At 40.4% G+C, this 12753-nt stretch overlaps 1 protein-coding gene across 1 annotated transcript in view; it reads left to right on the top strand.

Moving 5' to 3' along the window:
* Window positions 1-5777: 5777 nt before the first annotated feature.
* The window catches only part of SGK1 (serum/glucocorticoid regulated kinase 1), a 73106-nt gene continuing 66130 nt past the window's right edge, over window positions 5778-12753 (top strand). Inside the window, exon 1 of the mRNA XM_050315443.1 lies at window positions 5778-6317. Within this exon, the coding sequence (XP_050171400.1) occupies window positions 6249-6317 (69 nt within the window). The 5' untranslated portion in view covers window positions 5778-6248. The remainder of the gene's footprint in view (window positions 6318-12753) is intronic.

Consider the following 12753-nt stretch of genomic DNA (forward strand, 5'->3'; position numbering starts at 1 on the left):
TTGCAAGCCATTTTTAAGAAGTTTGAAGTGCTAGAGAGCAGCTAGGTCTCTTTTTTTTATTCAGCCAGGACATGCTGTGAAAGGCCAGAATAGTCAGCTGGGTCAGGCAAAGGAAAGGCTGGAGTGCTCTGGCAAGGGCCAGTCCAGTGCCTCTGGCTGTGCCATATTTCTCGGCAGTACTCTTCAGAAGGATCTTCATCCTCCATCTCTCAAAGCTGAGGAAATCCCCCTACCCTCTTCCTTCTACCTTTGTACAATACCGTGTGTGTTGCACTACTGCAGGAAAGTACCATAACCTTCCTAGGATCCTAACCTGTTTTAATTTTTCCCTAAAAAAAAAATTGTGCTAGTTTTGAGTAAGCTTCCAAGGTGCTAAAATGCTTTTCTTTCTTCACAACAGCTTTATTGATGTTAGTCTTTAATCACTAGGCATTATGTTGCGAGCTTTAATTTCTGGTATGTGATTGTGATGACTCTGTGTTGGGGCTGTTACCGTGTCACTCACTGCCCTGTTCCTCACAGTAACTGGGAGAGCAAGGAGCAAGCACAGATGAAGAACAGCAGAAAAATCTGGCCTTCAAGCTGCACCATGTAGTCCATGTGGTCTTCAGTGGCATATGATCAGGGATAGGGGTGGTAAATACAGGTAGGAACTGAAGGACAAGGTAGATGCTGCCAAGGCCAGTAGCTAGAGGAGCAACCACAAAATTGCCAAGAACTGCTCTAAGGTAGAGCCTTATGGACACTCAACTGGTCTTATTTCTGAAGAGAGCGTAGTGACTGGCAGGGTCAAATGTTCATTCTTCTCTCTTCACTTATCACTTTTATTTTTTTGAACTCTTCCTAGGGTACTTTGTTAAATGAGCTGTGCCCTTCTTCTTCATTGGATACCAGGATAAAATATCATTCGTAGTTGCTGGAAGCTATCCACCTTTCCCTGCCCACAAAGGAAGGGAGGGGAGCAGCGCTCACAGACTGATCAGCTGTGTGAGTTAAATACTACTTACCTTAACATACCACAGCATACTAGAAATGATTTGTAACATGGTTTTGGACCATGCCTGAGGTGCTTTGAAACAACAGCAAAGGGAACCACATAAAGGGCTGTGACACTAAAAACTGAGAATTCATACTGAACTTTTCTTAGGCAGCAGCAGAAGATTTAGTCTGTTAAGGCTGTAGCTGATCAAACTTGGGTAATCACCAAACATATGAAGTTCAACAAGGGAAAGAACAAGATTCTGCACCTGGGATGGGGCAATCCTGGGTGTTCATATAGACTGGGGAATGAGATGATGGAAAGGAGTGCCGTGGAAAGGGATCTGGGGGTCCTGGTTGATGGTAAGTTGAATAGGAGTCAGAGTGCCCTGGCAGCCAGGAGGGCCAACTGTGTTCTGGGGGGCATCAGGCAAAGCATTGCGAGCCAGTCAAGGGAGGGGATTGTCCTGCTCTGCTCTGCACTAGGGTGGCCTCACCTTGAATATTGTGTGCGGTTTGGGGCACTGCAATTAAGAAAGATATTAAGCTGTTAAAGAGTTTCCAAAGGAGGGCAAAGAAGACAGTGAAGGGCCTTGAGGGGAAGCCATATGAGATGTGGCTGAGGTGACTTGTTCTGTTCAGCCTGAAGAAGAGGAGACTGAAGGGAGACCTCATAGCAGTTACAACTTCCTTGTGAGGGGAAGAGGAGGGGCAGGCACTGATCTCTTCTCTGTGGTGACCAGTGTCAGAAATGGAGGGAATGGCCTGAGGCTGTGTCAGGGGAGGTTTAGATTGGACACTGGAAAAAGATTCTTCACCCAGAGGGCAGTTGGGCACTGGAACAGGCTCCCCAGGGAAGTGGTCACAGCACCAAGCCTGACCGAATTCAAGAAGCATTTGGATGATACTATCAGGCATATGATGTGACTCTTGGTGATGGTCCTGTGCAGTGCTAGGGGTTGGACTTGATGATCCTTGTGGGTCTTTTCCAACTCATCATGTTCTGTGATTCTGTGAGTCTTGAAACTCATCAGTGTAATCTACTTGTTCCCTGATATACACTGGACTGATTTACTACCAGTTATCTGTTCCATTATATTTGTAAGCATTCAAAAGCAAGGCCAATTATTGGATGTTGTGTTCATAAAAGGCACAACAGAATAAGAATTCTGGTCCATGCTTAGTGACATCTGCATACTATGTCAGCCTCAGTTTATGTTACCCTTTCAAGAAGATCTTTAATAAAAAACCCTCCATGCTCACCTATGGGGCTGCCTCACAGGTAGTCAAATGCTACCATGTGTTTTACAGGTCTCCAAAATTATGTAGCTAGAATATCTGTGTATTTCTTTCTTGACTGCCCTAACAAAAAACATATTTTATGATTGGGTCCGTATATGACAATTTAATGGAAACTGCTAAAGGTCATTAAAGCATGAAGTACCTGTAGGACTTGTTTAAAGTGCTTGGTATATCTGGCAGACCACCAAGCTGATGAAAGCCCTTGGTGTTTCATGAGGATCACAATAAAGCACCACAGAGGGGGTTGGCTTGGCTCAAGTTCTTATTTTCCTACTCAATTTTTATGCCTTTTAATTGATGCTAAATGCACTGAATATGGAGTTTTATGCTTATTTCAAGTTTAATTATGAAGCCATGCTTTTGGCATCATAATGAATTGGAACACTTTTTCTTAGAAAAATATCTCTGACTTTAAATCTTTGACTATTGGTATAAAAACAAATGTGTAGTCTTCCCCTTTGTTCCTCTTTACAATTTTTGATCTCCTGTGCTAGATATAAGCTCTGTAGGCATTGAGTAACCCCCTGATATCTCTACTTTAAAAAAAAAAAAAAAGTTTGCAAATAAAATCCTTTGAGGCCACAGAGCCAACAGGATTTCAGCTGAGTAGAATTCTCATCAAAATATGGATATCCTGGAGAGGCCAAGGAAATCTCTGTGTGATTCAGGGATAGTGTCCTAGCTCATTCCCTTTGCAGCAATGCACCAACCTCAAAAAAAAAAACAAAAAAACAAACAAACAAACAAACAAACAAAAGACCCACCAACTTCTACAGTACTTTAAAACTACCAGGCTACTTTAAAAGCAGTAGGATTTTTTTTGTGTCTAATAGAAATGTGCTTAAGTGCATAGTTTGTTCAGATGAAAAGAGGTCAACGCACAAATAAAATAAATAGTAAAAAAGGTCTGCAGGTCAAGACCGTGGCACCAGGACTCAGGAGATGCATTCACAGGGGAAGTAGCCACTCCCCAGCAACACGCTGGGTGCCACATTTAGAAGGCTGGAAGGAAAATGGCGTTTCAGTCAGAAGTCTGGAAATCTCATAGTGGAGGTAGAGGCAACAGAATTGCTTTTGTGAAAGAGAAGACAGTGCTGAGCCCTCAGGAGAAATATCTGAGGCTGAGAGACAGATCAAAGCTGTGGCTGAATAGATCAAAGATCTTAAAAATAAATGTATGTGCACAGCAAGCTGCCTGATTTGCCTGAGTGAAAGTCCTTTCTTGACGATAGTTTTCTTGTATGTCACATTAACCAATAAAGCACGTGCTGCTCAGAATAGAGTACTGAGAGATGCCACCACTAAAAATTGGATACTCACCATTATGTGCATCTTTATCCATAAGCACCAGAATATAGCTGACAGCTTTAAAGCACAGAAGAGGATTAACAAGGGACCAGTGAGACTGAGGAACAAGCTACAAGGTGGAGGAGAGTAGTGCTGACTTCAGGGAGGCCTGACTGAGGCATGTTGAGAATTCCATATCTTTTGAAAATCCCCTCAATATCCCTCTAGTTAGGCACGCTGAATTGCTGGTCAGTTTTCAAAGACTGGGCTGAATTGCTCCTTGGTGAAATCCATTAGCCCCAACAGAGGAGCAGAGTGGAAAATTCCCTCTCTCCTTGCTCCAGTGACAATTAGTTACATAAAGTGAAACAATTCTGATGAGATATTGGCTTTTCAGCCTGCTGCTTCTGACTGTCCTGTAAGAATACTCAAACTCAAAATTATGTCTTCTGTGCTGCTTGGACCTTGAACTGCACTTCACAAGAAGCATTCACGTTTCTGACCTGGGATGGGGCTGTACCTTCCCCCTGCAGTTGTGGCCAGAATTTTCATAATGGGCCCAAGAAATATTTCTTATAGTATTATTGTGGCCACTGAGACTGCTGCAATTAAAGACAATGGGGAAAGGCAGGGAAAGGACAGGAAAGGACAGAGAAGGGAATGGAAAGGACAGAGAGGGGAACTGAAAAGATAGAGGGGAGAAGGTATGGGAAGGTTTGGGAAGGGAGAGGAGAAAGAGAAAGGGATAGAGGAAACGGAAAAGGAAAGGGAAAAAGAGGTTTTAAATAAATGACGTGGCACTCAGTAAGAGAATTACATCCTTAATCATTTACAAACTGTTATTGAGGGCTAAAGGTAGAAAGTGGGGAAATGCATGTTGCTGACTTGTAAAAAGGTCACAGCCTACAAGCTCCTGCCTACAGACTCCTAAACATGGAGTCTCAGAGAGGTACACAGGTCAGAATACCAGTGGGATTCTCTGGGGAACAGCCACAGTACTGGATGTGAGTTCGTAGTTTCACGTCTACATCCAGTAAGAATAAACCTCCACTGGGATAGGATATATAGTGTAGGTGCTCTTTTTTTTCAAGGATCTTCAGAAAAAGGATATAAAAGGGACAAGGAACAGTGACAGGATATCTTCAAGGGCCAGTGAAAATGGCTTCCACTGAAAAATGTGAAATGCTCAGTCTACTTACCTAACCATAGAGAAATTGAGAAATGCTGGTTTACATTAAACCAGTATGTTCAAGTGTACTTTTTACTACACCCTCACAGAGAAAGGCTGAACAAGAAGCTATGGCTAGAATCAGAAGCCAGATCAGTACTAGAAATTAGGTCTTTTCTTGAAACTTATGTTTATTAACCTAGAACATAGGCTGAAGGGAAGTGATGAAGACTTTATTTTATTTTTTTGACTTTGATGGAAAATATAGCTAAATTAAAAGATACTTTACAGTTTAATTAAACACATGTTATTGGATTCACTAGGCTTGGTGAAAATTAATTCAATTGAATTTAATAAAAAGGAAGTTAAACAAGGTGTCCTCTCAGGATCCTTTCAGTCTTTTTTTTCTGAAATGAGATAACCCTTCTGGTTTTAAAAGCTATATATTTATATTTCTACAAAAATATCTGAACAAATCAGTCTGTGTCTGCTTGCTTCACATTTATCTGCATCACATGTAGTAAATGTACGTTATTAGGAACTGTGGGATTCCTTTAAGCTCAATGAACTTCACAGCTGTCTATAGCACGTCCTGTCACATAACCCAGTGTTGCATTGATCATCAGATGGGATTTTTTCCAGAGTACCACTGTTTAAATCATTGTAAGGAGAACAACATAAGAAAAACATTTTTTCAATTGACCTGTATCTCGTCTCTTTTTACTCAGAGACTGTCCTCATATGAAATGACAGCTACCCCTGTCACTTTCCCAAGGGAAAGATATTGCCTTTCAGCACTTCTTTCTCTGAGCCTTCCGACTATCCTTTGTATGGTTGTGTTCGGCTGCTCTGCCTGTGCATCTCTCCCTCTCTCTCCCTCACCCCCTCCCTCTCTCTCTCCCTCACCCCCTCCCTCCCTCCCTCTCTCTCTCTCTATCTCTGTCTCTCTCTCTCTCTCTCTGTCACTCTCTCTCTCTCTCTCTCTCTCTCCCTCTCTTTCTCTCTGCTGTTGCTGAACTGCAGCTCCCACTGGAATTTGCACAATCGAAACCGGCTCTCATCTCAAACAGCAGTGAATCACACCACCTGAAGAAGAAGAATAGCAAATTGAGCACAGTAGCCTGTCTGCTTACACAGCGTGTGGTACCAGTAGCACCCACAGGATGGATGAACTTGGGTTTATGTGAGACCCACTTAGCCTGAGATTTGCTGCCTGCGATCTGAAAGCTGTCAAAGGATTTTACAGGAGTGAGTGTGTTTGGGGGATGCTTTTAAGAAGCTAATAATAAGCAGCATCTGAAAGCTGGAAAAGGCTTCTGCTTGCTGCTGCTGCTGCTGCAGTAGCTGGTGCAGCAGCATGAATGTGTAAAGGACAGCTGCCTGAGCTGTGCCGGTGAGTCTCCCGTCCTGCTCTGTCTTCATTAACTGAAAGGATACAGAAGAAAACAGATGCACTAAGCAAGTGCCACACTGGCACACTGGATCTATCACTGTGTACTCTTCCCTGTGGAAAATGGTCAACAAAGACATGAATGGATTTCCAGTCAAGAAGTGCTCAGCTTTTCAGTTTTTCAAAAAGAGGGTAAGATTTTCCTTTTTTTTTTTTTTTTAATTGTTGCTGCATTTGTTACTTTGTTAGAGCAAAGAGAAAGTCATAGAAGAAGGAAGGTGTTTTATACTGGTGTCCTAGTGTAGTGCATAGGCAGTTCAACTGAACACCAAGGGCAATAGCACCGTAGGTGAAGGGGAGCTCGGGGAGGGGGGACGAGGATGGGAGACTGAAAGGCATTACGTCAGCAGCCTTTGCTGTGGAATGTATATCTCTGTCGCAGCTGACCACAGGGCTTGACGCAATACAGCCTGCTCTACAGACTGGGGTAATACACTCCAAAGCAGAGTGCAGGGTTGTTGCAGCTTGTCTCTTGAGACCCTCCGACACATCCACCTAGGGTTACAGATCCCTCCACACCTTGCATTCACTTGCCTGAAGTACGGCATTACACACCTCCTTTCATCATTTCACCGAATAGGGAAAAAAAAAAAAAAAAAAAAAAAAGAGATAACAAAGAGGCATTTGTGAGCTCAGCAAAATACTTCACAGCTTGTAATTTGCCAGTGATCACAGTTAATGCAGGAGAAAAGAATGAGACTGAGGTACACCTGGGCTTGGTTTTCTTTTATATTCTTTAACTTAGTCAGATATATCAAGATTTAGAAAATATTGGCTGTGTATTTTATTTGAAGATTTCCTCAAGGAAATGCAAGTGTAACTCTTTACCTCATCACTTGAGTGAAGTTCTTTCTGTTTCTTTGACTCTTTTACAGTGACAGCACTGCGCACTCTTCATTTAACTTGAGCAGCAAAGTAATTTCCATGTGACAGCAGGACAGGTATTCTGAGTAAGTCTGAATAGACACAGACAGGAGAAGCAAAGCATCAGAAAGAGATTGTTAGCAGGGACTACCCTACGGAAAGGATTTCCTGAATGATTAAAAGGACAACCCTCTCTTTAAACAGACTGGAGTAGGAGCAGATAAGCTGCTCCATTCACTCATTAGTTCATTCATTCATTCATTCATCCCCATTCATTCTCTCTCTTCCTTATCCCAAGAATATGGTCAGTCCCTTTAACCCTTCAGGTAAAGGAGTTACACCAGTAACTAATTTGAAAGCCAGGGTCAAACCCTCTTGGGCACCAAGATGCCACATTTAAGGGCAGATGTGGAAAATACTAGCAGGATCAATCAGAGGAAAAAAATGCATTGTCAGCCAACGTTTGTTGCTTCCAAGGTGGTTTGTAGAAGCCTCAGATAACTCAAACACCATGGAAATTCAACCTATAAAAATAGTTCTTATCCCAAGCTGCTTCTCATTTAAGAACATTACTATTGGCATGTGTATGTCTGATACTCAGCTCACCAGAAAGGTTTATCTGGGTTTTTTTAAATGAAGGTTTTAATAGAAGTGTATTCTTAAAGAGGAAAGTAACTGGCTTGCAGTTTCTGTATGAGGTTAATTATTGGCAATTGTCTTCTATTTCTGTTTAGAGCTGACAAGTTATCACTGAAAACTATCTAATTTTGTTCTAGAAGAAGGGAAGATTGTGGTTAGTGGTTTGGGTTTTTTTTTTTTTTTTTTTTTTTTTTCAGAGCTACACTGATAATCAGTGAATTTTCAATTGGCGGAGATTTTTGTAGCCATATCTGAAGAAACTGGCATACTGATACAGTCCTGGACAGTGTATCAGGACAAATAGCTGTCTTTAGTTTCTGAAGGTTTTCATTTTATCAGGTGTTGCCTCTTTGCTATTGTGATGAAGATAGATGAAATCAGTAAAACCAATTTAGAGACACAAAGAAGGACATTCTCTCCCTCTGCATCTCTGTCCATAGATATGTGTGTTCATTGATGTTTCTCTTACCCCTATTGCCTTCCTCACAGAAAATCCTCTGCATTCAGATGTCAACCACATTCTTCCAATGTCAGTGTTTGAAACATATACAAACAAGAAAAGCTGCATGTTCATAATGTATTGCTGGCTCCCAGCAACATATCTTGCATTTGTTGGACTGGTGATGTGCTGCATGTAACTACTGGGAGAATGGGGAGAGATGGTTAAAGAGTTGATTTGGTTCTCTGCCAATGATCTGGACACTCTGGCTGAACAACCACCAAAATCTCATGTGTACAGAGTCATAGTTGCTGGGTTTCTTGGTCTGAGTGTAGTGTGTGGTAGAATTGTTTGACAGTTTACATCACCACAGCACCATAACCAGCAACCTACTGCATGCATCCTACATTCACAGTGAGAGGCAGGTCTTGCACTGTGGAACCTAGGAGACCTGGGTGCAGGGTGAGGTATTGCTATTCCTCTTTACTGACAGGTGAGTGAAACCCAGAGAAGGAAATTTGTTGTCTGGGTACAGTGCAGTCTTCTTCCAGATCACCAGCAGGGTCTGTGACAAAACAAGGGATGAGAATTCAATCTCTCCACTTTCAAATCATTTTGTCTGTCTCCCTAAAATCTCACACGTCCAGTAGAGGTGCTTTCTAAATCTAATTCTAGAAAATTAATGTAGATTAGAAAGCCCCAAATTCCAGGAAATGCTACAATCTTTTCAACTCTGATAGATTTTTTTTTTTTTTGAAGAAAGTGCCAGATGTATCTTCATTGTTTTCATTTTGCATTGAGCCTCATGTTTTCATTAAATTGCAATCCTCTTTGTTGCTGTGTCCAAGAGTGAAGAAAGGACTGGCAGAGCTCTGTGGATTTAGAGTAGGCTGAAAGTACATTCAAACATTGACTTGAATTTGAGGAACAAATTTTTTTTTAAGCCTTTTTTTTTTAACTCTGATGACAGAGTACTGACACTCTGGGATGCTGTCTGCTGTGTCAGATGATTCAGGGTATGGACTAATCATGTCCAGAGGTCAGAGAACAGGAAGGAAAGGCTGAATTTAAAAGGTAGTACACTTAATTAAAATAAAAGGGGAAATACAAACAATTTGTTTTGCAGAATACCCTGTAGCAATCAATTCTGGTAGGGTTGGAACAACCAAATAGGGACTTCATCCACTTAAAATGGGTGCAGTTTGAAAGAATACCAAAGGATTTACAATGCCTGTCTTTTTTCATTGCAAAAGGTGTAACAACTAATTGCATCTAGGGTCAGAAAGATATTTTAATAGTCAAGTATTGTTTCTTAATTAATGATGACACAAATGTAAAAAGAGGAGGAGAGAGAAGAAGATGGGTCATATATAGGCACAAGGGGTGAATCTGAAGTTAATAGAGTGAAGATAAATTATAAACACTGTTATTCACATAATACTGGGTCATAGCATGAAAGGATTACCTTCTGACAAGGCTGGGAAATGAAAAGACATTGTCATCTCACAGCACAGTAATTACCTTAATTTTTGTTGCCATCCTTTTCCCTGTCCACTGATATTGCATACTGGATACCAACATAAATAGTCAATTAACTTGCTTTGGCCGTAAACATCTGGGAAATAGCTCTTTTTCATATACTTGCAACATTTGGACTTTCCCAAAGTTCAATAAAAAGGGTTTGTTAGTTGGCAGAAGTCACACCACTCGATTGTGAGGGGCTCACTCACAGGTCTCATCCTTAAAAGCTGTACTGGACCCTACCAAATCAAAAGATCATCGAATGTGGTAAACCTCCAAATATGCTATTGCTGTTCAGTCAATGGGATACCACAGGGCAGAGGGGACTTTCATTTTCACTTACTGCCATCTCTTCCAGATGTTTTTTGTGGTATTTGCACTGCCTCTTCTGTAGCATTGGCCTACCTTATAAAGATTTTTGGGTAATATTTTGAAATATATATTGAAAAATACATATATATATAAATAAAATACAATGTCATATAGCATCAGACAAACCAACATGGTTATAGCAGGATGAATGATGTGAATGATGAACTGTCTCTGTCACTTAAACACAGGCTAATGATATGGTAGCCTCAGTGAACATGGAAATTCATTATCCTCTTAGGTCTGGACTGAGACCAAATACAAATTTATTCAGAATGTGAAGAAAATAATGACTGATAAATGGGAAAAGAAATAGCTGTCTTCCATAAAAGGAAAAAAGAAAGACACAGGGCATGGCTTAGAGAGGAAATTTATTGCAGGGATTAAGGATTTGCTAGTCTGAAACCTGATAAGGAAAAGAATATCCATAATCCTTTTTCACTGAGAAAATTTACATTAATTAGCAATTTAGGTCAAGCTAACGTGAATGCACAAGAAAGAAGAGAAAATAGCGACCTTTGTTTCTATGCAGTTTTTACAAATATGTAGGTTGTGGAAGCAATGCCCTTCTCCTTTCTAGGCTGATATTTTATGGCACTACATACCAGCAGCTTTCTCCATATCCAAGTTGAAGAGACTAACTCATAAACATCATCATGCATGAAGATGACAGCTCAGCCTGCATTACAGCTCAAGGCAATACATGGCTGAGGAGACTGCAGAATCACCTGAATACCATTTTTAGGAGTACAGTAATTTAATGATACAGAAAGCCCTTGAATTCAATATTTCCAGCTGACTTCCTACAGATTATGTTCAGTCTGATAGATTGTGCTGTGATGGGACTGCTCTCTGTTATGCCACTTTTACAGGTCTAGAAATTCATTTCAGGACTGGAGTTACCTTTTATTTAGGGTAATTGGGAGCTTACCTATAAGAAAATAAGTGAGAGACAAAGCTGACTCTACCTTAGGAAAATGCCAGCTTTATATGGGATAAGTGGTTATACTGCTGTTTTTCTTAGCTGCTTCTAGCATAAATTTTGTAGTTGATTTCCAGAGACAAGGATGCTGGCTGACTGAAAGTGAGACAATTTTGCTGCAGTAGAGACTTGTTTCTCATCCCTCTTGTTCTTTGTAGAGGGATGCTGAGCTTCCATGGCTCTTCTTAACATCAGCCAAAACTGTAAGCACTCAGCCTTACCTAGCACAATCCCAAATGCCTTTATCAGTCTGTAACTTGAGCATTGCAGACCACAACTGCCATGGGGCTTTAAGTTAACTAAGATGAAGGTGGCCTTTTATCTCAATCAGGCTTCAAACACGTTACAGACACTCATTGAGCTGACCAACAATTTTCTCATCTTCTGTCTATCAATCACTTTCTGAAAAAGCCTATTAACACATGAAAGGAAATGAGAACTGATGAGAAAGTGTTTAAGGCCCCAGTACTGGTTTTCCATAAAGAACTTTGTTTTCTTCTGTCTTCCCATATGCTTTGGGTTGGGATCACTGCTAATATTTTGCTTTTCAGCTAGCATACAGGAGAAGATTCATGAGGCAAAACTGACAATGTCTAGACAATAAAGTATCTGTGAGTCTCTTGTTCAAACCTAAAATATGAAAACTAAAAACTTAAGTATAAAAGCTTGGAATAAAATCAGTAAAAAGAAAAAGGAATAGGCAAGGACAGAGGAATGACAGCAGAATGAGAGAAAAGGAAAGAAAGAAAAAAGAACTAGAAAGAAGAAAGTCTTCCTTTCCTTTCTCCCTTCCCTAAACTCTTCCTTTCTCTTTCATAAAAGTATAAGACTTGAAAGGATGTCCATAGTCTTTAAGCTTGATATCCTTTCCTAAACATGTCTCATAATTCCTACCACAAATTTGTGAAGCTGATGCTTGAAATTGCCCAGTTCTCTTCTACTTTTGGAAAAATCACCCTCCTTGAAAATTTAGAAATCTTCCTTTTATTTTCAGTCTAGTTTTACACATGACCAATTTACTCTCAGTTGCTCTCTTACCAACACAAAGCAACAACTTATATAGTTTTTGCCCTTCCCATATATATACAACCACTGGTGTATTTATAGAGAGCAGTCATTTATTCTTTCAGCTGTATTTGGCTTGGCTAAATAAGCCAACTTCTTTTAGAGTCTTCCTTTAAGATAGACTTTCCATTCCCCAGTCAATCTAGAAGACAAAGGCAGATGTCATATTTGCTGGCCTAGAGATCTCTTTCATGTTAGCAAAGCATCCATGTACTCCTCTTTCACAGTTCTTTTTCATGGAGTCCACTACACACTTCGAACCTCCATCCCACACTTTTCCTCCTACTCTCATCCTCTTTGGCTAAGCAAATCTATGTGTTACTGAAAAATCTATGTGTTATTGACAAATTTTCTGAGCACAAACCTAGGTTCTGTATCAAACCTATCTTTCTTGTCAATACACTTCTAGCTAGGTCCTATGTCTCATAATTATTTTTCTATGGCTACTCTTATTGTCCATTTTAACCTATTATTTACCCTGTGTTATCACTGTTACCGAGTTACCAAAGACCATATGTATTAGATTATCCACAATTGCCTCATCAAAGGAAGACATCAGCAATTTTGGCATACTGGTAAATGCATATTGCCTGTTATCTCATTTTCTACCGAACCCTTTAAAATTTGCTTCAGATATGGTAAGTTTTGTTTCTGTTTACAAAGTCCCATAAGGCTTTTTCTTCTATGTT

This window comes from Myiozetetes cayanensis, unplaced genomic scaffold (genome assembly GCF_022539395.1).
Source record: "Myiozetetes cayanensis isolate MyiCay16 unplaced genomic scaffold, myiCay2020 scf2-11, whole genome shotgun sequence".
NCBI classification, from domain to species: Eukaryota; Metazoa; Chordata; class Aves; order Passeriformes; family Tyrannidae; genus Myiozetetes; species Myiozetetes cayanensis.